Here is a 27,249-nt window from a genome sequence, read left to right as displayed (position 1 = left end):
GGAACCCCTGTAGGGGTATCCCCCACCCCATAGGTGTTCCTCTACAGTGCTGCCCCCTCCCCAACAGGAACCCCCTATAGAGATTTCCCCCCCCCTATACGGACCTGCTATAGGCATGCGCCCCACCCCACAAGCGACCCCTATAGAGGTGCCTTTCTCCATATAAGGACCTCCATATGGGTGCTTCCCACCCCATAAAGATCCCTGTATGAGGGTACCCCACCTCCCCATAGACACCCGGCTATAGGCGTGCCTATAGGACCCCCTTAGAGAAGTGCCCCCCCTCCCCATAGGAACGCCCTATAGGTGTATCCCCTGTTTTCCATAGGAACCCCCTCATGGGCGTGGGTCCCTCCCCTACGACCCCTTATAGGTGTCTCCCTTATCCCCATAGGGACCCCCTATAGGGCCGGATCCCTCCCCCCATAGGGACCCCCTAGATGGGTGATCCCCTTCCCTATAGGGGCCCGCTGTGGGGGTGTCCCCCGTTCTCATAGGGACCCCCTATAGGCGTGGACCCCCTCCCAGAGGCGTATCCCGTGTTCCCATAGGACCCCCCACAGAGGTGTCCCCTATAGGAAGCCCTACAGGCGTGTCCCCTATATGGACGCTCCCATAGGGGTGTCCCCTATAGCAAATCCTACAGGCGTGCTCCCTATAGGGACCCCCCCCATAGGGGCGCCCCCCAGCTTGTCCCCTGCGCGCCCCTGGCGGCGGCGGGCGGCGCTGCAGCCGCTCGGCACCTGCCGGCACCGTGCGGGCGGCGCTCGGCTCCGTTCGGGCCGGTTCGGGCCGGTTCGGCGGCGCTCGGGTCGGTTCGGGCCGGTTCGGCTTCCCTCGGGCCGGTTCGGGCCGGGCCGGCGTCGCTCGGGGACGTTCGGGCCGGTTCGGCGGTTCTCGGCTGCGCTCGGGCCGGTTCGGGCCGGTACGGCGAAGCTCGGGCCGGTTCGGCTGCCCTCGGCCCGGCTCGGCTCGGTACGGCAGGTGAGCGCGGGCCCGGGCCGGGAACCCCGGCGTCTGGGGCGGGGGGCCTGGGGGGGGCAGGTTTTGGGGGTTGGTTTGGGGGGGTGTCTGTGGGGCACGTTTGAGGGGGCTGGTTTGATGGGGGGCTGTTTTGGGGGGTGGGTCTGTGGGGCAGGTTTGGGGGGCAGGTTTAGGGGGGCTGGTTTGGGGGGTCTGTGGGGTAGGTTTGGGCAGGGCAGGTTTTGGGGGGCTGTTTTGGGGGCTGGGTCTGTAGGGCAGGTTTTGGGGGGCTGGTTTGAGGGGGTGGTCTGTGGGGCAGGTTTAGGGGGGCTGGTTTGAGGGGGGGTCTGTGGGGCACGTTTGGGGGGGCCGATTTTGAGGGTGGGGCTGTGGGGCAGGTTTGGGGGGGTTGCGGGGGCTGGTTTGAGGCGGAGTCTGTGGGGCAGATTGAAGGGGCACTGGTCTGGGGGGGGGCTGCTTTGGGGGGGCTGGTTTGGGAGGGTGGTTGGGTTTGGGGGGTGGGTCTGTGGGGCAGTTGGGGGGGTCCGATTTTGGGGCTGGTTTTGGGGTGTGAGCCTGTGGGGCAGGTTTGGGGGGGCTGTTTTGGGGGGTGGGTCTGTGGGGCAGGTTTGGGGAGGCTGGGGGCAGATCTGGGGGGCTGGGGGCAATTGTCAACCTAGGGGAGGGGGGTGTCACTTATGGGGCTGAGGGGGCACTTGTGGGTCTGGGGGGGCAGTTTGGGGTCTGGGAGGGGCACTTGTGGGGCTGGGGGGCACTCGGGGGTCCCTCGGTGTGGGTGCACATGGGGGCAGCCCCACTGCTTGGGGGTGGGGTGGGGGTTGACACCCCTTGCACAAGCTGGGGGAGGGGCATTCACACCTCTTGTGCATTGCACGAGGGGCTGGGGGGGCACCCCGTGTCCCCCCGTTCCCCCCCCCCCAGTGTGTCTCCCCCCACAGGTCGCCGTCGCACAAGGGACCCCCCCCAAGACCCCCCGCTTCACTGGCCACTCGTGAGCTCACGGCCCTCGTGCCGCATGGCCCGGCCCAGCCCCCGCCTTGCACACGCGCCCCCCCCCGGGCACCGCTGACCCCCCCAGCCCCACCCAGGAGCCGCCCAGCAGGTGATGCCGCTGAACGAGGGTTTGCACGAGGGCTGGGGGGGGGTGCGCTCGGGATTGCACGCGCACGGCGCCGTGGGAGCACAAGCGTGAGTGCGGCCCCTGTGCCAGAACAATGCTGTGCATGTGTGTGTGAGCACACGCGTGTGCATCAGCACGAGCACCACCCCGGGCACGACCCCACGTGCTCACCAGTGTGACACCCCCGCAGTCTCCACCCCCTGGCTGCGTGTGCTGGGCGTGCAAGGTGGGGTGAGGCGAGTGTGCGAGGCAAGGTGGGCATACAAGGTGAGGTGGGTGTGCAAGACAGGCGTGCGAGGTGTGTGTGCAAGGTGAGGCAAGTGTGTGAGGCAGGTGTGTGTGCGAGGTGGGGGTGGGCGGGTGAACGAGGCAAGGTGGGCGTGCAAGGCAAGGCAGGTGTGCAAGGTGAGGTGAGTGTGAGGCAGGTGGGTGTGTGAGGTGGGGCGGGTGAAGCAAAGTGGGCATGCAAGGCACAGCGGGCGTGCAAGGTGGGCGCGCAGGGTGGGGCAGGCGTGCAAGGTGGGTGTGCAAGGTGAGGTGAGTGTGAGGCAGGTGCCGTAGCGTGGCCGTGCAAGGCGAGGTAGGCCTGCAAGGCACGGTGGGCATGTAAGGTGGGTGTGCAAGGCACAGTGGGCGTGCAAGGTGAGGTGAGGCAAGGTGGGCATGCAAGGCACGGTGGGTGTGTGAGGTGGGCGTGCAAGGCACAATGGGCACGCAAGGTGGGCGTGCAAGGCGGGCGTGCAAGGTGAGGTGAGGCAAGTGTGCGAGGCAGGTTGGGCAGGTGAGGTGAGGCAGACAGGCAAGGCACAATGGGCGTGCGAGGCGGGCGTGCACAACGGGTGTGCAAGGCGGGCGTGCGAGGCTGCGTGTGCACAGGCGGCCATGTCGGGGGACTACGAGGAGGACGTGTGCCGCAGCGCGCTGCGCCTGGTGCAGGAGCTCTGCTTCGCCCCCCGCGCCCGCCCCCCCCACGACAAGTGCCTCGAGTTCACCGACCTGCTGCGCCACCGCGGCCACCCCCGCCCCTCCGACGCCGGTGAGGACCCCCGGAACCTCCCCTAGGACACCCACCCAGGGACCCCCTACCAGGGACCCCCCCAGGGGATGTGGGACCCCCCCCAGGGACCACCTCCAGGGACCCCCCCCAGGGCCTCCCCCAGCAACCATGACCCCCACCCCCCACCCCAGTGACACCCCTCCCAGTGACACCCCCCTCCAGGGGATGTGGGACCCCTCCCCCTGGGACTCCCCACCCCCCTAGGACCCCCCCCCAGGGGATGTGGGACACCCCCGCCAGGGCCTCCCCCAGCAACCATGCCCCTCCAGGAATACCCCCAGCGACCCCCCACCACCACCTCAGAGACCCCCCCAGTGACACCCCCCAGGGGATGTGGGACCCCCCACCCCCCTGGGACCCACCCCCAGGGGATGTGGGACCCCCCCAGGGTATGTGGGACCCTCCCCAAGGGCCTCCCCCAGCAACCGTGCCCCCCAGGGACCCCCCGAGCGGTCCACCACCACCACCCCAGAGACCCCCCCGCAGCAACACCCCCCCAGGGCCCCCCCCCAGGGGAATTGGGACCCCCCTCAGCGACCCCCCAAGGGGATGTGGGACCCCCCCCAGGGACAAGATCAACCCCCAGAGAGCAGGACACCCCCCCGCAAAGGATGGGACCCCCCCACTTGTATGCCCTCCACCCCCCCTATTCCGTGCCCCCCCCTTCCGTGCCCCCCCGATATTTTAGCGCCCCCCCCCCCGATATTTTTGCCCTCCCCCCCGATGCCTGACCCCCCTGTGTGCCCCCCCAGAGGTGTCGGTGAGCCTGCTGTCGGTCATTGTGACCTTCTGCGGCATCGTGCTGCTGGGGGTCTCGCTCTTCGTCTCCTGGAAGCTCTGCTGGGTGCCCTGGCGCCACAAGGGGGGGCCAGGTGCTCCCCCCCGCAAAGAGCCCCCCCAAAGTGTGGGGGGGGCTGTTTTCGGGGACACCCTGCCTGACCGAGGGGAGCCAGGACCCGAGCTCCCCCCGCCTGAGCGCTGTTACCTGGATATGGGACCCTGCCCTGAAGGGGGGGGAAGGGCGCTTGGCCCCCCTCCCCTGGCGCAAGGACCCCCCCAGGTGCCCCCCCAGGGCCCCCCCGAATTGGGGGGGGATGGGGTGGGGACGACGACCCTGCCCAGCGCCCCCTCCCAGCAGCATGTTGTGGGCCTGGCCGGCAGGTATGGATGGCGGGGGGGCAGGGTGGGGGGTGGGGGGTGGGTAGTGTGGGGTGACATGGGGACATGGGGGGGGGTACCTGAGTTACCCCCATCCCCCACCTCCCTGTGCACAGTGAGGGAGGGGGGCACCAGGGACATCCCCCCACCATGTCCCCGTGTGTGCTGGGGGGTGTCTCAGGGGTCCCCATGTTCATTGGGAGGGGGGTCACCAGTGCCCCTCATGCATGGGGGGGGGGTCCCAGGGGTCCCCATGTTTGTTTGGGGGGTCCCTGGGGTCCCATGTTCATTGCGGGGGGGGGGGTCCCAGGGGTCCCGTATTCATTGCGGGGGGGTCCCAGGGATCCTGTATTCACTAAGGAGGGGTCCCAGGGGTCCCATATTCGTTGTGGGGGGGGGTTCCCATATTTATTGAGAGGGGGTCCCAGGGGTCCCCATGTTCACTGAAAGGGGGGTCCCAGGGGTTCCATATTCATTAGGGGAGGTCCCAGGGGTCCCATATTCATTGAGAGGGGGGTCCTAGGGGTCCACGTCTTCATTGGGGGGGTCCCTGGGGTCCCATATTCACTGCGGGGGTGTCTTTGGGGTCCCCTATTCATTGGCTGGGGGTCCCATATCCATTGCAGGGGGGTCCCCATCTTCATTGAGAGGGGGGGTCCCAAGGGTCCCCTCATGCACTGGGGGGGTACCCCAGCCTCCTCCCTCCCCCCCAACCTTGGCAGGGGGCGTGTGGGCAGGTGGGGGATGGGAGGCGCTGCCTGCTCCTCACCCACCGTCCCCCCTCCCATCCCCAGCACCCCCCAGCCCCCCCCCGAGGACAAACCCGAGCAACCCAACCCCCCCAACTTGGGTCAACTCCAACCCGAGCTCTACCGGCCGGGGTCCACGGAGCCAGGGGGGGCCGGGGGGGGAGCCCCCTCCCCCTGTGGCCGCCTGAGTGTGGCGCTGCGCTACGCCTACGGCTCCCAGCAGCTGGTGGTCCGCGTCCTGCGCGCCCTCGACCTCCCCGCCAAGGATGCCAACGGCTTCTCCGACCCCTACGTCAAAATCTACCTCCTGCCTGACCGCAAGAGAAAGTTCCAGACCAAGGTCCACCGCAAGACCCTCAACCCCGTCTTCGATGAGACCTTCAGCTTCGGGGTGCCCTTTGCCGAGCTGCCCGCCCGCCGCCTCCACTTCGGCGTCTACGACTTCGACCGCTTCTCGCGCCACGAGCTCATCGGGCAGGTGGTGCTGGATAACCTGCTGCAGGCGGCTGAGCGTGCCCCCGACCTGCCCATCTGGAGGGACATCGTCGAGGGTGGCGGGGTGAGCAGGGGCAGAGGGGACTCCATTTGCGGTGGCTTTTGTAATTTGTAGCAAAATTTGCAATTGCGTTTGCAATTTACAGAGAAATTTGCAGCAATGTTCGCAATTTGCAGAGGAATTTGCAGCAAAGTTTGCAACTTGCAGTGAAATTGGCAGTGGCATTTGCAATTTGCAGAGAAATTTGCAGCAAAGTTTGCAACTTGCAGAGAAGTTTACAGCAAAGTTTGCAATCCGTAGCAAAATTTGCAGCTGCGTTTGCAATCCGTAGCAAAATTTGCAGCTGCGTTTGCAATCCGTAGCAAAATTTGCAGCTGCGTTTGCAATCCGTAGCAAAATTTGCAGCTGCGTTTGCAATCCGTAGCAAAATTTGCAGCTGCGTTTGCAATCCGTAGCAAAATTTGCAGCTGCGTTTGCAATCCGTAGCAAAATTTGCAGCTGCGTTTGCAATCCGTAGCAAAATTTGCAGCTGCGTTTGCAATCCGTAGCAAAATTTGCAGCTGCCTTTGCAGCTTGCGGATAAATTTGCAATTGGCATTTGCAATTTGCGGCGAAGTTTGTGATTTGCAGCAGAGTCGGCAGGGGCGTTTGCGGCGCTGGCTGCAGCTGCAGTTTTGGGGGGCACAGGCAGCAGGGGCAGGGGCAGCAGGGTCGGGGTAGTAGGGGCAAAGGTGGCAGGGGGAGCAGGGGCAAGGGAAGCAGAAGTGGCAGGAGCAGCAGCAGGGTGAGGGGCAGCAGGGGCAGCAGTGCCAGCGGTGCCTGCCGTCGCAGCTGGGGTTGCTGAAGCTCCTGCAGGCACAGTTGCAGCTCCCAGAACCCTGCCCCCCCTGCCCCCACCCTGTGACCCTTGACCCCAGCAACCTCCCCCCATCCCCTGGACCTTCCATGACCCTTGTGACGCTGGTGCCCCTTGTGCCCCTTGTGCCCACTGTGCCCCTGTCCCTCATGCCCCTTTCCCCCCCGACCCTTGTAACCTCTGGTGCCCCTTGTGCCACTCGTGGCCCCTGACCCTTGTAACCCCTGGTGCCCCCGACCGCTTCCCCCTGCCCCCTGGTGCCCCCCGCCCCCTGACCGCTGCCCCCTGCCCCCACAGGAGAAGGCTGACCTGGGGGAGGTGAACTTCTCGCTGTGCTACCTGCCCACGGCCGGGCGGCTGACGGTGACCGTCATCCGGGCCTCCAACCTGCGCGCCATGGACCTCACCGGCTTCTCCGGTGCGGGGGGGCGGGGGAGGTGGGAACATGGGGGGGACTTGGGGACATGGGGGGGGCCATGGGGGACATGTGGATGAGGGGCGTGGGGGGGACATGGAGGGTCTTAGGGGGACTTGGGAGCAGGGGGACATGGGGACATGTGGAGGACTTGGGGGGACATGGCGGGAGTTGGGGGCAGGGGGACTTGGGGGCATGGGGGGAGACTTGGGGACATGGAGGGGGACTTGGGGGCAGAGGGACATGGGGATGGGGGATGGGGGGGACATGGAGGCACTTGGGGACATGGGGGGGACATGAGGGACATGGGGGCGGGGGGGACACTTGGAGGTAGGGGGAGCTGGGGGCAGAGGGACTTGGGGACTTGGGGGGGGACTTGGGGATGGGGGGACATGGGGACACATGGGGACATGGGGGCAGGGGGGGACTTGGGGCTATGGTGACATGGGGGGACATGGGGTGACCATGGGCAACCATGGGGCGCTGTGGGTGGCCGGTGGGTGCCGTGGGGCGCTGTGGGTGGCCATGGGGCGCTGTGGGGTGGCCGTGGGGTGGCTGTGGGGCGCTGTGGGTCAGGCGCGGGTGCCCCCCGGCGCAGACCCCTATGTGAAGGCCTCGCTGATGGCCGAGGGCCGGCGGCTGAAGAAGCGCAAAACGTCCATCAAGAAGAACACGCTGAACCCCAGCTACAATGAGGCGCTCGTGTTCGACGTGCCGCACGAGAGCGTACACCACGTCAGCCTCACCATCGCCGTCGTCGACTATGACTGGTCAGTGGGGGGTGGGGGGGCCCCGCTGGGGGGCTGAGGGGAGCCTGGGGGGCTGGGGGGGGGCTAGGGAGCGAGGGGAGGGGTCCTCGTGCAAGGGGTGTTGCACAGGGGTGAGGTGGCTGGTGGTGGTGAGTTGGGGGGCACAGGTCCACTTGGGGGTGTGGGGGGGCTGGGGGTGTGTGTGGGGGCTGGGGAGCGAGGAGGGGGGGTCCTCATGCAAGGGGTGTTGCACGAGGGTGGTGGGTTGGGGGGCACGGGTCCATTTTGGGGAAGGGGGGGTGGGGGAGGGGACGTGGAGGGGGCTGAGGGGGCTGGGGAGTGAGGGGGGGAGTCCTCGTGCAAGAGGTGTTGCATGAGGGGGGGGCGGGGTTGGGGGGCACAGATCCATTTTGGGGGGGGGGGTGGGGAGGTTCCTGGAGGGTCCCTGGGGGGTTCATGGGGGAGGGGAGGGTCCCTGGGGGGGTCCCCGGGGTGGTGCCGTGGGGGGTCCCCGGGGGGGTTGTGTCCCTGGGGAGTGGTGGGGTGCCCTGGGGGGTGTGGAGGTGCCGGGGGGGTGGGGGTGGGTGCAGGTGCCACGTGTCCCCCCGCAGCATCGGGCACAACGAGGTGATCGGGCTGTGCCGCGTGGGCAGCGACGCGGAGGGGCCTGGCCGCGAGCACTGGGCACAGATGCTGGCCAACCCCCGCAAGCCCATCGAGCACTGGCACACGCTGGTTGAGGTGAGGGACCCCCCCGGGACCCCCCCATGGGACCCCGTCATGGGACCACCCCGAGACACCCTCCCATGGGACCCCCCCCGACCCCCCCAGGACCCCCCAGCACCCACAGGGGACCCGCCGGGCACCCCAACACCCACGGGACTCCCACACGCTCACGCGGGGGTCCCTGTGCGAGACCATGTGCGAGTGTGCCCCATGTGAGTGAGCCCTGTGCGAGGGTCCCTGTGCAAGGGTCCCCCGTGTGAGTGTGCCCCCTGCAAGGGTCCCCTGTGTGAGTGTGCCCCATGTGAGTGTGCCCTGTGCGAGTGTGCCCCATGTGAGTGTGCCCTGTGCGAGTGTGCCCCATGTGAGTGAGCCCTGTGCGAGGGTCCCTGTGCAAGGGTCCCCCGTGTGAGTGTGCCCCCTGCAAGGGTCCCCTGTGTGAGTGTGCCCCATGTGAGTGTGCCCTGTGCGAGTGTGCCCCATGTGAGTGTGCCCTGTGCGAGTGTGCCCCATGTGAGTGTGCCCTGTGTGAGTGTGCCCCATGTGAGGCCCCGTGCAAGGGTCCCCATGCAAGACCACATGTGAGTGTGCCCCGTGTGAGTGTGCCCCATGAGAGTGTGCCTGTGCAAGGGTCCCCCTGTGAGTGTGCCCCGTGTGAGGGTCCCCGTGCAAGGGTCCCCCATGCGAGTGTGCCACATGCAAGTGTCCCCAGGCAAGTGTGCCCGGTGTGGGGCTCCGTGTGAGTGTGCCCTGTGCGAGTGTGCCCCATGGGAGGCCCCGTGCAAGGGTCCCCGTGCAAGGCCCCATATGAGTGTGCCCCGTGTGAGGGTCCCTGTGCGAGGGTCCCCCATGCGAATGTGCCCCGTGCGAGGGTCCCTCTGTGAGTGTGCCCCGTATGAGTCTGCCACGTTCAGGTGTGCCCCCATGTGAGCGTGCCCCCGTGTGAGTGTGCCCCATGCGAGGGTCCCTGTGTGAGTGTGCCCCATGTGAGTCTGCCACATTCAGGTGTGCCCCGTTGACAAGTGTGCCCCGTTGACAAGTGTGCCCCGTTGACAAGGGTGCCCCGTGCGAGGGTGCCCCGTGCGAGGGTGCCCCGTGCAAGGGTCCCCGTGTGAGTGTGCCCTGTGCGAGGCCCCGTGCAAGGGTCCCTGTGCGAGGGTCCCCACGTGAGTGTGCCCTATGTCCCTATGTGAGGCCTCATGCAAGTGTGCCCCGTGTGAGGGTCCCTGTGTGAGTGTGCCCCGTGCGAGTGTGCCCCGCGTGGGGGTCCCCGTGCGAGGCCCCGTGCGAGGCCCCGTGCGAGGCGCGCTGCCGTGCAGGAGAAGGCGCTGGGGCTGGCGGCCAAGGGGGCAGCGCGGGACAAACCCGGCGGCGTGATGGAGCCTGTGGGCGACTGACCAGTGAGCCCGGCACTGGGAGGGGCTGGGGGCACTGAGGGGCACTGGGAGTACGGTGGAGGACTGGGAGCACTGGGGGCACTGGAGGCAGTGGGAGCATGGGGGCACTGTGGGGGACTGGGGGGCACTGGGAGCACTGGGGGGACTGGAGGCACTGGGAGGGACTGGGGGGCACTGGGATCACTGGGCGGGACTGGAGGCACTGGGAGGGACTGGGAGCACTGAGGGGCACTGGGAGTACTGTGGGGGACTGGGAGCACTGGGGGGCACTGGAGGCAGTGGGAGCATGGGGGCACTGTGGGGGACTGGGGGGCACTGGGAGCACTGGGGGGACTGGAGGCACTGGGAGGGATTGGGAGCACTGGGAGGGACTGGAGGGACTGGGGGGCACTGGGATCACTGGGCGGGACTGGAGGCACTGGGAGGGACTGGGAGCACTATGGGGACTGGAGGCACTGGGAGGGATTCGGTGCACTGGGCGGGACTGGGGGCACTGGGAAGGACCGGGAGCACTGGGCAGGACTGGAAGCATTGGGCAGGACTGGGAGCACTGGGGACACTGGGAAGGACTGCAGGCACTGGGAGCACTGGGGTGGGAATCCCAGCTGGCACTGGGAGCACTGGGTGGGGACTGGGAGCACTGGGGGGACTGGGTGGGGACTGGGGGCGCTGGGAGCACTGGGTGGGGACTGGGAGCACTGGGGGGACTGGGTGGGACTGGGAGCGCTGGGAGGACGGGGGGAGACTGGGAGGCCCTGTGGGGGAACTGGGAGGCCCTGTGGGGGAACTGGGACCTGCATGGGGCACACTGGGAGCTGCACTGAGAGCACTGGGAGCTGCTCTGGGGGAACTGGGAGGGACTGGGAATGAACTGGGGGAACTGGGAGGGCACTGGGAGCTGTATGGGCAACACTGGCATGTTGCTGCAGGGGGCAAGGGAGGGACTGGGCCATACTGGGGAGCACTGGGCTATACTGGGCAGGTACGGGGGGGTATCCAGGTGCCATTGGAGATACTGGGGAGGGCCAGGCCAGGCCTGAGCTGTACTGGGAGGAAACGGGTTCATACTGGAGGACATAGTGCCATACTGGGAGGGTTCTGGACCATACTGGCGGGAACTGGGCCATACTGGGAGGCCACTTTACCATGCTGATGGATACTGGGCCATACTGGGGGGGGCACATAGCCAGACTGGGGGGGTACTGGGCTGTACTGGAGAGGTGTTTTACCATACTGGGAAGGCACTGGGCCATACTAGAGGGGCACTGGGCCATAGTGATGAGGCGTTTTACTGTACTGGGGAGGCACTGGGCCATACTTGGGGGGCACATTACCATACTGGGAGGGCACTTAGCCATACTGGCGGGGTACTTTGCCATACTGGGGGGGCACATAGCCATACTGGGGTGTACTGGGCCATAATGGGGAGGTGCTTTACCATACTGGGGGGGTACTGGGACGTACTGGGGAGGCGTTTTACCATACTGGGGGGGCACTGGGCCATACTGGGGAGGCATTTTACTGTACTGGGGGTGGCACTGGGCCATACTTGCAGGGCACTTGGCCATACTGGTGGGGTACTTTGCCATACTGGGGGGACACATTACCATACTGGGGGGTACTGGGCCATACTGGGAAGGTGCTTTACCATACTGGGGGGGCACATTACCATACTGGAGAGGTACTGGGCCATACTGGGGAGGCGCTTTTACAGTACTGGGGGGACACACATTACCATACTGGGGGGTACTGGGCCATACTGGGAAGGTGCTTTACCATACTGGGGGGGCACTGGGCCATACTGGGGGAGTACTTTGCCATACTGGGGGCCACTTTGCCATACTGGGGGGCACATTACCGTACTCGAGGTGTACTGGGCCATACTGGGGAGGTGCTTTACTGTACTGGGGGGGCACTGGGCTGTACTGGGGAGGTGCTTTACCATACTGGGGGGGCACATTACCATACTGGGGGGGGTACTGGGCCATACTGGGGAGGCACATTACCATACTGGGGAGGTGCTTTACCATACTGGGGGGCCACTGGGCCATCCTGGGAGGGTGCTGACCCCTCTCTCCCACAGGCGGTGGGGCCGGAGGTACCGGCCGAGCCGGGGGGGCCCCATCACCGAAGCCATAGGGACCCCCGGGCCCCCCCCCGGGCCCCCGACCTGCACGACAAGGGGGGGGCCCAGCCCCCCCCCCCACTGTGAACCCCGGCATCCAGGTCAGGGGGGCTCCCCCCCCCCACCAACAGCCACGCGAAGGACCCAGGTGTCCGGGCATTGCTCCCCCCCCCCCCCCCCCCCCCCCCAAACGTGTTTGTATGTGGGGGGGCCCTTGGAGGGACCCAGGTGTCCGGGTGCCCCCCCCTTTTCCTTGTGTGGTGTTTCTATGGGGGGGGGGGCAAAGGGGACCCAGGAGTCCGCCCTCCCCCCCACCCTTTTCCTTGTGTGTGTCTATGGGGGAGGGGACCCCAAAGGGGCCCCAGGTGTCAGGCCCCCCCCCCCTTTCCTTGTGTGTGTCGGGGGGGGGGGGGCACAAAGGGGCCCCAGGTGTCGTGTCCCCCCCCCCCCCCAATCCCTTGTGTGTGTCTGGGGGGGGGAGGCAAAGGGGTCCTAGGGGTCCCCCACCCCTCCTCAATGTATATGTATGTGGGGGCCTCCCCAAAGTGGACCCAGGTGTCTGACACTCCCCCCCAAGCCCCAGTGTCCCCCCCTCCCCCAAAGCCCCAGTGTCCCCCCTCCAGCCCCGTTCTGTGTCCCCGCGTGTGTGTGTCTGCGTGTGGGGCTGGGGGGGCCCCAAAAGCCATAAACCCCCCAATAAACCCCCCCAGGAGCCGCCTGCGCCTCCCTGTGCCGGGGGGGACACGGGGGGGGGGGGTGGGGGTGGGGAAATGGGGATGGGACAGGGCGACATGGGAGGGGGGGACATGGGGATGGGACACAGGGATGGGACAGGGGGACAAGGGGGGGGGACGGGACATGCGGAATGGGACACAGGGATGGGACGGGGGGGAACACAGGGAGTGGGGACATGAGGATGGGACACGGAGTGGGGACATGGGGATGGGACACGGAGTGGGGATGTGGGGACATGGGGATGGGGGGACATGGGGATATGGGGACATGGGGGGCACATGGGGACACGGGGATGGGACACAGGGTGGGGGGACATGGGGATATGTGGGGACGTGGGGGTGGGACATGGGGACACAGGGAGTGGGGACGTGGGGGGGTACACATGAGGATGGGGGACAGGGAAGGGACACAGGGAGTGGGGATGTGGGGACACGGGGGTGGGACATGGGGACACGGGGAGTGGGGACACGGGGGTGGGACATGGGGACACAGGGAGTGGGGACGTGGGGGGTACACATGAGGATGGGACACGGAGTGGGGATTGGGGGACAGGGAGGGGACACGGGGGATGTGGGGACATGGGGACACAGAGAGTGGGAACACAGGGATGTGGGGACGCAGGGATGTGGGGACACAGGGATGGGACTTGAAGTGGAGACGGATGTGGGGACACTGGTATGGGACATGAGGATTGGGGACACAGGGACGTGGGGACATGGGGGACATAGGAATTGGGGACACAGGGATGGGACATGGGGACACGGGGATGGGACGCAGGGAGTGGGGAGACAGGGACGTGGGGACATGGGGGGACACAGGGATTGGGGACATGGGGATGGGACATGGGGACACAGGGATGGGGTATGGGGACATGGGGACACAGGGATGGGACACGGGGGGGCACGTGGGGATGGGACGCAGGGATGGGACATGGGGATAGGACATGGGGGACACAGTGAACACGAGGGGGGACACGGGGATGGGGGGACATGGAGACATGGGGCCATGGGAATGGGACATTAGGATTGGGGACATGGGGATAAGGGGGGACATTGGGACATGGGGGCAGGGATGGGCCTTGGGGACACAGGGACATGGGGGGACACGGGGATGGGACATGGGGACATGGGGATCAGGGACACGGAGATGTGGGGACACAGGGATTGGGGACACGGGGATGGGACGTGAGGACTGGGGACAATGGGGACACAGGGATGGGACAGGGGGACATGGGGGGGCACCGGGACTGGGAATGTGGGGACACGGGGGGTGTGGGGGGCACAGGGACGCGGGGGACGTGGGGATGCAGGGGGGGACGTGGGGGGCACGGGGACACGGGGTCATAGCGCGGGGTCCCGGGCTGGGATGTGTCACCGTCCCCCCGTGTGTCCCCCCGTGTCCCCCCCGCTCCATCCCCGCCCCCTACCCCCCACCCCCCACCCCCCCCCCCCCCTCCGCCCATCCAGCGCCGCCGCCGCTCCCGGGCTGCTGCTGCCGGAGCCGAACGGGGCCGAACGGAGCCGAACGCGGAGCCGAACCCGAACCCAGCGCCGAGCGGAACCCGAACGCGGAGCCGAACCGAGCCCGGAGCCGAACCGGGCCCGAAGCGGAGGCGAACGAAGCCGAGCGGAGCCGAGCGGAGCCGAACGGGGCGGGGGCGCGGGGCCCCGGCGGCCGCTGGAGCGCGGCGGGCGCGGAGCGCGATGCTGCGGCCCGGCCCGGTGAGTGCGGGACCCCCAGTACGGACCAGTAACCCCCGGCCCTCCCAGTATAGACCCGCCCCCTGCATCCCTCCCGGCATGGACCCGTCCCCCCCCACCCCCGCTGCATCCCTCCCGGTATGGACCAGTTCCCCCCTCCCCAGTATAGACCCATCCTCCCCACTGTATCCCTCCCAGTATGGACCAGTTTCCCCCTCCCCCATCCCCAGTATAGATCCATCCTCCCTGCTGCATCCCTCCCAGTATAGACCAGTCGCGTCCCCTGTGTGTGTGTCCCCCCATTACAGACCCATCCTCTGCATCCCTCCCAGTATAGACCAGTTCCCCACCCCCACCCGCATCCCTCCCGGTATGGAGCAGGCATCCCAGTATGGACCAGTCCCCATCCTCTGCCCCCCCCCCAGTATAGACCAGTCATTCCTCTGCATGCTCCCAGTATAGACCAGTCCCTCCCTTCATCCTTCCCAGTATAGACTAGCCCCCCCCGTATCCCCCCAGTATAGTGTCGTCACCCCTGCATCTCTCCCAGTATAGACCAGTCCCTCCAGTATAGCCCAGCTCCCACCCTGCACCTCCCCAGTATAGCCCAGACCCCCCTATATCCCCCCTCAGTATAGGCCAGTCCTCCCCAATACAGACCAGCCCCCCTCCAACCAGCGCCCCCCCCCCCCATTGCCCCAATACAGACCAGTTTCCCTGCGCCATCCCCCCAGTATAGCCCAGTAGAGCCCAGTCGTCCCCCCCCAGGGACGCCCCCCCACCGTGGCCCCCCCGCCCCCAGGGGGGCAGGTTTGGGGGGGGGTCCCCGCTGCAGGGGGATGCGCATCGCCATGGTGACGGTTGCCGCGGCGACGGGAGCCTGTGGAGATGGGGGGGGGGCGACGCGGCAGGGGGATGCGGCGAGGCCTGACACCCCCCCCCCAGCTGCTATAGGTGCTCTGTAGGGGCTATAGGGACCCCCAGCCCTATAGGACACCACCACCCCCCATAGGGGAGCCCCAGTGTCTCCCCTGGCCCTATAGGGGCTATAGGGAGCCCCAGCCTTATGCCCCCCCCCACACCCACCCATAGGGGAGCCCCCAGTGTCTCCCCTGGCCCTATAGGGGCTATAGGGAGCCCCAGCCTTATAGCCCCCCCCCCATAGGGGAGCCCCCAGTGTCTCCCCTGGCCCTATAGGGGCTATAGCCCCCCCCCCCCCCCAGCCCCAAAGGGGCTATAGTGGCTGATGGCCCCTGCCCCCCCCAGCACCATAGGGGCTCTCTGCCCCCCCACCCTGCCCAGCTCTATAGGCTGTCCCCCCCAGCCTCCCTCACCCCATAGGGCCTATAGGGTCCCTCCCAGCCCCCTGGCATCTTCCCCAGACATATAGGATATATAGGAGCAGGCCTCCTCCCCCCCCAAGCCCTATAAACTATAGGGTCCCCCCTGGCTCTGCTGGGATCCCCCCAGCTATAGAGGAGCTATAGGACCCCGCTGAGGTCTCAACCACCCTCCCCCCGGGGGCTATAAGGGACCCCCCACCCTCTCTCACCCTATAGGTGCTATAGCCCCCTCTCCTACCCCCTCCCAGCATCCCTTCCCTCCCCCCCCCAGCCTTACAGGGGCACCCCTGGTCCTCTTCTGCCCCACAGGGGCTATAGGGGCATCCCTGGCTCTACAGGAGCTATAGCCCCCCCCTCCCCCCCGTAAGGGAATCTATAGGCTCTGTTACTCTATAGGTATTATAGGAGCTACTCTGTTGGCTCTATAGGGAGAATCTGCCCCCCTGTACCCCCCCCCAGTATGGGCTATAGGGAACTCCTGCCCCTATAGGGACTATAGGTCTCATCAGGGTGCCCCCAACCCTATAGGGGCTATAGGGCTTCAGTCTCATTAGAGCTACAGGGGTTCCCAGTCCCTATAGGGACTCTTGAGGCCCTGCCTTGGTTCTGCATTGTCCTATAGGGGACCCCTGGCCCTATAGGAACTACCGGCGGTCCCTTTGCCCCCCACCCTTCTCAGTCCCATAAAGGCTATAGGGACCCCTCCAGCCCTATCAGGGTCTCCTATAGCCCTAGTGGGGCTATAGGACCCCCCGCAACCGCTCCTCTCTGGCTCCATAGGGTCTATAGGGGTTCCCTCCAGCCTCTTCCAGCCTTCCCCACCCCGTAAGAGCTATAGGGTCCCATGGGCCTTATTGCACACCCCCCCCCCCCATCCTGATGAGGCCTCCGCTCCTAGCCCTATAGGAGCTATAAACCCCCCCCTTCAATCCTATAGCCCCCCCCCAGCCCTATAGGAGCTATAGGGTCCCCTCAGCCTGTAGGGCTCCCCTGGCTCTATAGGGGCTATAAGGTCCCCCCCACCTATAGGGTCCCCTCAGCCTATAGGGCTCCCCTGGTTCTATAAGGTCCCCCCAGCCTATAGGGCTCCCCTGGCTCTATAGGGGCTATAGGGTTCCCCCCACCTATAGGGTCCCCCCACCCTATAGGGTGCCCCTGGTTCTATAGGAGCTATAGGGTCCCCCCCAGCCTATAGTGCTCCCCTGGCTCTGTAGGGGCTATAAGGTGTCCCCAACCTATAGGGTTCCCCTGGTTCTATAGAGGCTGTAGGGGCCCCCCAGCCTCCTTCCGGGGGGGGGTGTCAAACTGGTCCCAGTTGGAGGGGGGGGGTTGCGTGTGCATGTGCGTGTGTGTGAGCCAGTGTTCACATGTGGGCTGCACGTGTGTGCGCGCACGTGTGTGTGTTTGTGCACGTGTGTGTGTGCACGGAGGGTGTGCACGTGCGTGCACATGGTGTGTGTGTGTGTGTGCATGTTTGTGCACACACATGTGCACATGGGGCCTGCGTGCCCTGCGGGTGCCCTTTGCACGGTGGCCCTCGTGGGGTCCCTGGGAACACACACACCTGGGGGTCCCTTCACAGTCCTCGTGCCCCTTGCACACTCCCCGTGCACGCCGTCTCCCTGACCAGCCTTGCATGGCCTTGCACACTCTCTGTGCACATGCTGCTGGTGCAACCCACCTTGCACGGTCCCTGTGCACACGCTGCTGGTGCAACCGCCCTTGCATGGCCTTGCACAAGTGCACAGGGTGGGTGCTGAGGGACCTTGCAGCACCGTGCAGTGCTGGGAGGGTTCTGTGCAATTGGGGGGGTCCTGTGTAAATCCAGGGGGGTTGTGCAATGCTGGGGGGTCCCGTGCAATGAGGGGGGGTCCTGTGCAAATCCAGGGGGGTTGTGCAATGCTTGGTGGGGGTCCTGTGCAGTGGGGGAGGTCCCATGCAAATCCAGGGGGGTCGTGCAATGCTGGGGGGTCCTGTGCAATGCCAGGAGGAGGAGATGCAGTGCTGGGGGGAGGTTGTGCAAATCCGCAAATCCAGGGGGGCTGTGCAGTGGGGGGGGGTGCCCCATGCAGTGCTGGCAGGCCCTGTGAAGTGGCGGGGGGGGGGGGGGGCCATGCAGTGCAGGGGGTGTGCATGCAGTGGGGGGCTGTGCAGGGGTGTGTGTGAATGTGCAGGGGGGGGCATGCAGTGGGGGGGGGCTGTGCAGTGGGGGGGGCTGTACAGTACGGGGGGGGGTGGGCATGCAGTGGGGGGGTCATGCAGTGTGAAGGGTCTGTGCAGTGGGGGGGGGTCTGTGCCGGGCGGTGGCAGCGCAGGAGCCGCTGGGCAGGGGGGGGCGGCGGGGGCTGCAGCGCCGTGTGCCTGGAGAGACTAATGAGGGCGGGGGGGGGGGGGCTGGGGGGGGCAAAGGGGAGGGGCAAGAAAGAGTGCAGCAACTTGGGGTGTGGGGGGGACAAGATGGGGTGTGAAGGGGGGGCGAGGAGGGGGGGTGCAGGGGGGTAGGTGCAGGCGGGGGGGCTGAGGGGTGCAGGGGGGTGGGCGCAGGGGGGATGTGGGGTTGCAAGGGGGGCTGGGGGGGTGCAGGGGGTGTATGCAGGCGGGGGGGGGGTGGGGGTGCAGCAGCCTTTGCAGCCGCGCGGAGGCGCGCGGGGTGGGGGCTGGGGGGGGGGAGGGGGCTGGAGCTGGGCTGTGATGGGGGGGGAGGGGGGGGGCAGGAAGGGGAAAGGGGGGTCCAGGAAGGGGGGGGGGCAGGAAGGAGCGGGGGGGGGGGCAGGAAGGAGCGGGGGGGGGGAGGGGAGGAGGGGAGCAGGAGGAGGAGGAGGAGGAGGAGGAGGAAGGCTGCGCGGCCGAGCAGGCCGGGGGTGCGGGGTAGGCCCTGGCGCGCGCGCGGGGGGCACCTATGGGTGGGGGTGGGGGTGGGGCACCCGCGGGTGCGTGCACGGGGCGGGGTGGGGAGAGGGATGGGGGGAGCAGGGAGGGGCGCGCGTGCGGATGCGTGAGGGGGGTGGCGGTGGGGGGGCACGCACGCGTGCAGGGCAGGGGTTTGCACGCGCGCGTGCACGCGGCTGCGTGTGCGCAGGGCGCGGGTCCGCACGCGCGTGTGTGTGCACGAGGAGGTCTGAGGCGGGGGGTGTGTGAACGCGAGCGTGCGTACACGTGACTGGGGGGCGGATTTGCACACGCGTGTGAATGCACGTGGCTGTGTACATGGAGCAGGTTTGCACACGCGTTTGCACGTGGCTGGACGCAGGGACAGGGGTTGCACACGCGTGTGCGCACGAGGAGGTGTGAGCTGGGGCGGGGTGTGAACACGAGTGTGCGTGCACGTGGCTGTGTGCAGGGGCTGGGTTTGCACACGTGTGTGCATGTGCCTGTGTGTTCAGGGATAGGGTTTGCACACGACTGCATGTGCGGAGACGGGGGTTGCACATGTGTGTGAATGCACATGGCTGTGTGCGGAGACAGGGTTTGCACGTGCGTGTGCACATGGCTGTGTGCAGGGACAGGGTTTACACACGTATGCGCTCTTGCACACTCATGTGTGTGTGGATGTGTGTGTGGACAGGCTTGTGCAAGCATGCACGTGCAGGACTGGATGTGCAAGCACGTGGCTGTGAGCGACGGAGCATGTTTGGGGGCGTGCTGTGTGTGTGCACACGTGTGTGTGCGCTTGTGTGTGCACGTGGGGGGTGCGAGCATGGGTTTGCATGTGAGCATGCAGTGTCGTGCAAGGGTGCGTGTGCACATGCATCTGTGTGTAAGGTTTTTGCAGGCATGTGTGTGCACATGCGTGTGCAAGGGTGTTCCTGAGGGAGGGGGTGGGGTTTGCAGCCATGTGTGGTGTGTGTTGCACCAAGATGCTTGTGCAAGCTGCATTGCACCTCCTGTGCACGTGCCTTGTGCATTGCACGGCCCGTGCACGGTGCCTTGCTTCGCTGGGCTGCACACAGGGCGTTGTACCGACCCTGCACCTGCAGCATGCGTTGCACGGCCTGTGCAAATTATGTTGTATCAACGAGGCGCGCGCAGCGTGCATTGCAAGGTGGTGCATTGTGGGGTGGTGCTTTGCTTGTGCAAGCTGCACACTGCACCAAACTGCCCCTGCATGGTGCGCAGCACTGACCGTGCACGTGCATACTGCATTTCATGGGCCATGGTGCAATTTTGGGCCTCTGCATGAGGCGTGTTGCACTGAGCTAGTGCATGGCGCTGCCCGTGCGCGCTGCATGGTGTTGCTTTTGCACTGCATGGTGCATTGCCTGGTGCACATGCAGGAGGCATTGTGCTGCACGCTGCACACTATTGCTGGTGCACACGCAGGATACAGTGCACTGCCCATGCACGCTGCATGGCATTGCTGGTGCACATGTAGGGTGCATTGCGCTGCTTGTGCATGCTGCACATGCATGATGCATTGTCTTGCCCGTGCATGCTGCATGGTGTTTCTAGTACTCATGCACAACGCACTGCCTGTGCATGCTGCACGGCGTTGCTGATGCACATGCACAATGCGTTGCACTGCTCCTGCACGCCATTGCTGGTGCACATGCAAGACCCATTGCATTGCCTGCAGCATTGCTGGTGCACATGCACAATGCACTGCATTGCCCGTGCATGCTGCACGGCGTTGCTGGTGCACATTGCCTGGTGAACATGCACAATGCATTGCATTGCCTGTGCATGCTGCACGTGCATGACACGCTGCATTGCCCGTGTAAGCTGCACAGCATTGCTGGTGCACATGCACGACACACTGCCTGGTGCACATGCACGATGCATTGCTGGTGCATGTGCACAATACACTGCCCCTGCACGCTGCACAGTGTTGCTGGTGCACACGCAGGATGCATTGCCTGCTGCACATGCTGGACACACTGCACTGCCTGTGCACGCTGCACAGCATTGCTGGTGCACATGCAGGATGCATTGCTTGCTGCACATGCTAGATTGCATTGCCCATGCATGCTGCACATGCATGACACACTGCACTGCCCCTGCACACTGTACAGCATTGCTGGTGCATGTTGCCTGGTGTACATGCAGGACAGACTGCATTGCTTGTGCATGCTGCATGGTGTTGCTAGTGCACATGCCGGACGCATTGCTGGTGCACATGCACAATGCATTGCTGGTGCACACGCAGGATGCGTTGCTGGTGCACATGCTGGATGTACTGCCCCTGCACGCTGCACGCTGGTGCACACACAGGATGCATTGCCTGGTGCACACACAGGACACTTTGCTGGTGCACACGCACAATGCACTGCCCTTTCACACTGCACGGTGTTGCTGGTGCACGTGCACAATGCATTGCCCGTACACACTGCACAGCATTGCTAGTGCACATGCAGGATGTATTGCCTGGTGCACACACATGATGCATTGCTGGTGCACGCGCAGGATGCATTGCACTACCCCTGCATGCTGCAGGCCGTTGCTGGTGCACATGTAGCACGTATTGCTGATGCACATGCACAATGCACTGCTGATGCACGTTGCACACCGTTGCTGGTGCACACACATGCTGCACTGCACGCTGACCCATGCACGGTGCACATGTATGTTGCATGGCGTTGCTGGCACACATGCAGGACATATCGCTGGTGCAAATGCACAGTGCATTGCCCATGCACACTGCACAGCATTGCTGGTACACATACACACTGCACTGCCCCTGCACACTGCATGGCGTTGCTGGCACGCACACAGGATGCATTGCTAGTGCAAATGCACAATGCATTGCCCATGCACACTGCACAGCATTGCTGGTGCACACGCAGGATGCATTGCACTACCCCTGCATGCTGCACGGCATCACTGGTGCACACGCACAATGCATTGCTGGTGCACGTGCACACTGCGCTGCCCCTGCACACTGCATGGCATTGCTGGCACACTCGCAGGATGCATTGCCTGGTGCACGTGCAGGATGCATTGCTGGTGCACACACACACTGCACTGCTCCTGCACGCTGCTGCACACACCGCATGCATTGCTGGTGCACAAGCACAATGCATTGCCTGGTTCACACGCAGGATGCATTTCTGGTGCACATGCTGGATGCACAGCCCCTGCACGCTGCATGATGTTGCTGGTGCACATGCAGGACGTATTGCTGATGCACATTCACGATGCATTGCCGATGCACGCTGCATACCGTTGCTGGTGCACATGCTGGACTCATTGCCTGGTGCACATGCACGCTGCACTGCATGCTGGCATGTGCACGGTGCACATGCACACTACACAGCGTTGCTGGCGCACGTGCAGGAAGTATTGCTGGTGCACACACATGATGCATTGCTGGTGCAAATGCACAATGCATTGCCCTTTCACACTGCATGGCATCAGTGGTGCACACACACAATGCATTGCTGGTGCACACGCCTGCTGCACTGCCCCTGCACACTGCATGGCGTTGCTGGCACACACGCAGGATGCATTGCCTGGTGCATATGCACAATGCATTGCTGGTGCACATGCTGGATGCACAGCCCCTGCACGCTGGTACTGGTGCACATGTAGCACGTATTGCTGGTGCACATGCACAATGCATTGCCGATGCACGCTGCACGCTATTGCTGGTGCTCATGCCACACACATTGCCTGCTGCATATGCCGGTTGCATTGCACCACCCATGCCCAGCACTCCTTGCCCCTCCCCCCACCAGTGCCCCCCTCTAACTGCCTCTCCCCTCTCCCTGCAGCACCACCCGGGGCCCTGAAGCCGGACGATGCCCCTTGGCCATGGCGGCCCCGGCGCCCCTTAGGATGCCGCTGCCGCTGCCGCCGCCGGCATTGCTGCTGCTGCTGCTGCTGCTGCTGGCCCCGGCTGCTCCGGCTGCTGCTCCAACCTCGTGCCCAGCCGCTTGTTCCTGCAGCAACCAGGCGAGCCGGGTGATTTGCACCCGCCGGGAGCTGCTGGAGGTCCCAGCTAGCATCTCGGTGAACACGCGGTACCTGAACCTGCAGGAGAACCACATCCAGGTGATCCGCACCGACACCTTCAAACACCTGCGGCACCTGGAGATCCTGCAGCTGAGCCGCAACCTGGTGCGCAAGGTAGAGGTGGGCGCCTTCAACGGGCTGCCCAACCTCAACACCTTGGAGCTCTTCGACAACCGCCTGACCACCGTCCCCACCCAAGCCTTTGAGTATCTCTCCAAGCTGCGGGAGCTGTGGTTGCGCAACAACCCCATCGAGAGCATCCCCTCCTACGCCTTCAACCGCGTGCCCTCCCTGCGCCGCCTCGACCTGGGCGAGCTCAAGCGCTTGGAGTACATCTCCGAAGCTGCCTTTGAGGGCTTGGTCAACCTCCGCTACTTGAACTTGGGGATGTGCAACCTGAAGGAGATCCCCAACTTGACGGCCTTGGTGCGGTTGGAAGAGTTGGAGTTGTCGGGGAACCGCCTGGGGCGTGTGCGGCCAGGTTCCTTCCAAGGCTTGGGGAGCTTGAGGAAGCTCTGGTTGATGCACGCGCGCGTGGCGGCAGTGGAGCGCAATGCCTTCGATGATCTCAAAGCTTTGGAGGAGCTGAATTTGGCCCACAACGAGCTGGCCTCGCTGCCCCACGACCTCTTCGCCCCCTTGCACCGCCTGGAGCGGGTTCACTTGCACCACAACCCTTGGCGCTGCGACTGCGACGTCTTGTGGTTGAGTTGGTGGTTGAGGGAGACGGTGCCCAGTAACACCAGTTGCTGCGCCCGTTGCCACGCGCCGCCGGCATTGCGGGGGCGTTACTTGGGGGAGTTGGAACCAGGGCATTTCACCTGCTATGCGCCGGTGATTGTGGAACCCCCGGCCGACCTCAATGTCACCGAAGGGATGGCGGCCGAACTCAAGTGCCGTACCGGCACCGCCATGACGTCGGTCAACTGGTTGACCCCCAACGGGACGTTGATGACCCACGGTTCCTACCGGGTGAGGATCTCTGTCCTTCACGACGGTACCCTCAACTTCACCAACGTCACTGTGCAGGACACGGGGCAGTACACCTGTATGGTCACCAACGCCGCCGGCAACACCACCGCCTCCGCCACGCTCAACGTCTCGGCAGCCGATGCCGCCGCTGCTGCCGCTGCCGCTGCTGCCGCTACCGGTTACACCTATTTCACCACCGTCACGGTGGAAACCACCGATGCCGGCGGTGAGGAACCAGCTCCGCAAACCGCCCCAGCGCCCACCGTCGGGTGGGAAAACGCCGGTGGCTCCACAGCGGCTCCAGCCACCCGTGCCACCGGTAAACCCTTCACCGTCCCCATCACGGCGGCGGCGGCGGGGGCGGGTGGGGGGTTACAGGATCTGGACGACGTCTTGAAGACCACCAAGATCATCATCGGGTGCTTCGTGGCCATCACCTTCATGGCGGCCGTCATGCTGGTGGCGTTCTACAAGCTCCGCAAGCAACACCAGCGCCACAAGCACCGCGGCGGCCCCGCGCGCGCTGTTGAGATCGTCAACGTAGAGGACGAGTTGGCCGGGGGGACCGGTGGTGGCGGTGGTGGCGGTGGCGGCAGTGGTGGCGGTGGCGGCAGTAGCGGTGGGGACAACCGGTTGGCGTTGCCAGCGTTGGAGCGGGATCACCTTGACCGTTACGCCGCCTTCGCTGCCCATTACAGCAACAGCGGCGCGGCGCTGGGCTGCGGCAAGAACCCGCTGCTCAACTCGGTGCACGAACCCCTGCTCTTCAAGAGCCCCTCCAAGGAGAACGTGCAGGAGACCCAGATCTGACCCCTCCTCCCACCCCCCCACCCCCCCCGGGGGACCCTCCCCCACCCCCACCCATTGCTGCACCCCCCACCATGGAGGGGGGAACGCCCGGCGGTGGCAGCGGGGTGGGGGGGTGGGGGGTGGGGTGATTGGGGGGGGAGGGGGGGGGCACGGAGGTGTGCAAGGAAGGACTGGTGTGGTGCACGGGGGCGTGCGACGGACTGGTGCAATGCACGGGGCAGCGCGATGCACAGTGACTTGCAGTGAAGGACTGGTGCGATGCACAGGGCCGTGCAAGGAAGGACTGGTTCAGTGCACGGGGCCGTGCGAGGAAGGACTGGTGCAATGCACGGGGCCGTGCAAGGAAGGATTGGTGCAATGCATGGGGCCGTGTGATGCACGGGGTCTTGCACTGAAGGACTGGTTCAATGCACGGGGCCATGCAAGGAAGGACTGGTGCAATGCATGGGGCCATGTGACACACAGGGTCTTGCAGTGAAGGACTGGTGCAATGCACGGGGCCGTGCAACGCACAGGATCTTGCAAGGGAGTGGTGCAGTGCACAGGGGCATGCGACACGTGGGGTCATGTGATGAAGGACTGGTGCAATGCACAGGGCGGTGCAATGCACGGTGACTTGCAGTGAAGGATTGGTGCAATGCATGGGGTCTTGCGAGGAAGGACTGGTACAATGCACAGGGCAGTGCAGTGCACAGTGCCTTGCAGTGAAGGAGTGGTGCGATGCACGGGGTCTTGCAAGGAAGGAGTGGTGCAGTGCACATAGTTGTGCAACGCACGGTGTTGTGCGACGACGGACTGGTGCAATGCACGGGGCCGTGCAATGCATCGTGACTTGCAGTGAAGGAGTGGTGCAATGCACAGGGTCATGCAATGCATGGTGTTGTGCAGTGAAGGACTGGGGCCGTGCAATGCACGGTGTTTTGCAACAAAGCACAGCGTTGTGCAATGCACAGGGTTGTGCAATGAAGGACTGGTGTGCTGCACAGGGTCGTGCAACGCACGGTGTCTTGCAGTGAAGGACTGGGGCTGTGCAATGCACGGTGTTTTGCAACAAAGCACAGTGTTGCACGATGCACAGCGTTGTGCAACGAAGGAGTGGTGCAATGCACAGGGTTGTGCAACGCACGGTGTTTTGCAACAAAGCACAGCGCTGTGCAATGCACAGGGTTGTGCCGTGAAGGGCTGGTGCAGTGCACAGGGTTGTGCAATGTACAGGGTTGTGCAACGAAAGACTGGGGCTGTGCAACGCACAGTGTTTTGCAACTAGCACAGCGCTGCATGATGCACAGCGTTGTGCCGTGAAAGGCTGGTGCAGTGCACAGGGTTGTGCAATGTATAGGGTTGTGCAACGAAAGACTGGGGCTGTGCAACGCACAGTGTTTTGCAACTAGCACAGCATTGCACGATGCACAGCATTGTGCGGTGAAGGACTGGTGTGATGCATGAGGTTGTGCAATGCACGGCCTTTTGTGGGGAGGGATTTGTGCAACACGTAGTGTCTGCAGCAAAGGACTGGTGCGTTGCACGGCATTGTGTAATGCACAACCCGTTGCAGCAGAGGACTGGTGTAATGCATGGTGTCTTGCAAGGAGGGGGTTGTGCGACACACGGGATCGTGCAGTGCACAGTGTTGTGCAACAAAGGTTTCATGCAGTGCATGGTGTCACGCGATGAGGGACTTGCGCAATGCACGGGGTTGTGCGAGGCGCAGCCTCGTGCAAGGAGTGACTTCTGCGTTGTGCAGCCTCGTGCGCTGCACAGCCTCGTGCTGTGGAGCCCTCGTGCAACGCACGTGGCTTGTGCAATGGTGGCTTTGTGTGATGTGTGGCCTGGTGCGATGCACAACCTCATGCAATACCATCCCCCGTGCAAAGCATAGCCCTGGGAAGCACAGATCCTTGTGCAACACCCGGCCTCGTGCCACACGTGGCCTTGTGCAACACGCCACCTCGTGCCCCCCCCTTCATGAGGAGGACATGGAAGAGACACAGACGGGAGGGGCCGGGCAACACGTGGCCTCATGCGACGTCAGCTCCGTGTGACAGTGGCGTCGTGCAACACGGGGCCTTGTGCAATGGCCATGCAGCTGCACGCACCCCCCCTCCCCCCGCCCCAGAACACCACGAGGAGGACACGCAAGAGACACAGCCACCACGGCCTCATGCAACAGCCTTGTGCGATGTGGGGTCTCGTGCAACGGCCTTGTGCAATGGCTGGCCTTGTGCAATGGCCTCGTGATGCGGGGCCTCGTGCAACGGCCTCGTGCAACATGGGGCCTCATGCAGTGTCGTCGTGCAAGGGCCTCGTGCAACAGCCTCGTGCAATGCAGGGGGAAGGGGGGGGGGGCCTTGTGCGCCACGCTGCCCCCCCCGCTCCCCCTCCCCCCCCAGCCCCGTGCTCTCGCTTGCTTGCGGCCCCCCCCCGCCGCCCCTCCCCCGCCCCTGCCCCTCCCCCCCAGGGCCGGGGGGGGGGGAGGGGCTGGGGGGGCCCCGGGGGCTTTTCTAGGCCCGTGGGGGGATTTTTTAATTCGCCGCGGCCGACACTTTCCTATTTTAATAAAAATCCATCACGGTGTTTCCAACCGCCGCCGGCGCCTCTCTGCTGCTGGGGCTTGGCGTGTGCTTGGCGTGTGCTTGGCATGTGCGTGGCATCCCCTTGGCGTGTGCGTGGCATCTCCGTGCTGTGGCTGTGGCACGTGTGTAGCGTGTGCTTGGTGTGTCCTTGGTGTGTGCTTGGCATGTTCATGGTGTGTGTGTGGCGTGTGCTTGGCATGTCCTTGTTATGTGCTTGGTGTGTGCATGGTGTGTGTGTGGCATCCCCTTAGCGTGGGTTTGGCATCTGTGTGGTGTGCCTGTGGCATGTATGTAGTGTGTCTTTGGTGTGTGCTTGGCATGTACATGGTGTGTCCTTGG

At 64.9% G+C, this 27,249-nt stretch overlaps 2 protein-coding genes across 4 annotated transcripts; both read left to right on the top strand.

Annotated features, from left to right (window-relative positions):
- Positions 1–754: 754 nt before the first annotated feature.
- Positions 755–12,546, top strand: SYT3 (synaptotagmin 3). The gene is made up of 10 exons (XM_037388489.1): positions 755–984; positions 1,923–2,086; positions 2,981–3,140; positions 3,914–4,322; positions 5,114–5,627; positions 6,718–6,838; positions 7,434–7,605; positions 8,196–8,325; positions 9,627–9,707; positions 11,788–12,546. The coding sequence occupies exons 3-9, from the start codon at positions 2,987–2,989 to the stop codon at positions 9,702–9,704; spliced, it is 1,578 nt and encodes a 525-aa protein (XP_037244386.1). The 5' UTR covers positions 755–984; positions 1,923–2,086; positions 2,981–2,986; the 3' UTR covers positions 9,705–9,707; positions 11,788–12,546.
- Positions 12,547–13,905: 1,359 nt separating this feature from the next.
- LRRC4B (leucine rich repeat containing 4B) lies at positions 13,906–26,903 on the top strand. Of its 3 annotated transcripts, none has more exons than XM_037388474.1 (2): positions 13,906–14,285; positions 22,315–26,903. In XM_037388474.1, exons 1-2 carry the CDS (start codon positions 13,930–13,932, stop codon positions 24,335–24,337), a joined length of 2,379 nt encoding a protein of 792 aa, XP_037244371.1. In that variant the 5' UTR covers positions 13,906–13,929; the 3' UTR covers positions 24,338–26,903. The 3 variants fall into 3 exon arrangements, with proteins under 3 accessions (XP_037244371.1, XP_037244372.1, XP_037244373.1); XM_037388475.1 differs by lacking the exon at positions 13,906–14,285 and adding an exon at positions 18,417–18,475; XM_037388476.1 differs by lacking the exon at positions 13,906–14,285 and adding an exon at positions 19,956–19,975 and having other exon boundaries at positions 22,378–26,903.
- Positions 26,904–27,249: the final 346 nt, after the last annotated feature.

Source organism: Falco rusticolus, chromosome 5 (assembly GCF_015220075.1).
Source record: "Falco rusticolus isolate bFalRus1 chromosome 5, bFalRus1.pri, whole genome shotgun sequence".
Classification (NCBI taxonomy): domain Eukaryota; kingdom Metazoa; phylum Chordata; class Aves; order Falconiformes; family Falconidae; genus Falco; species Falco rusticolus.
This window is presented reverse-complemented; position numbering and strand designations above follow the sequence as displayed.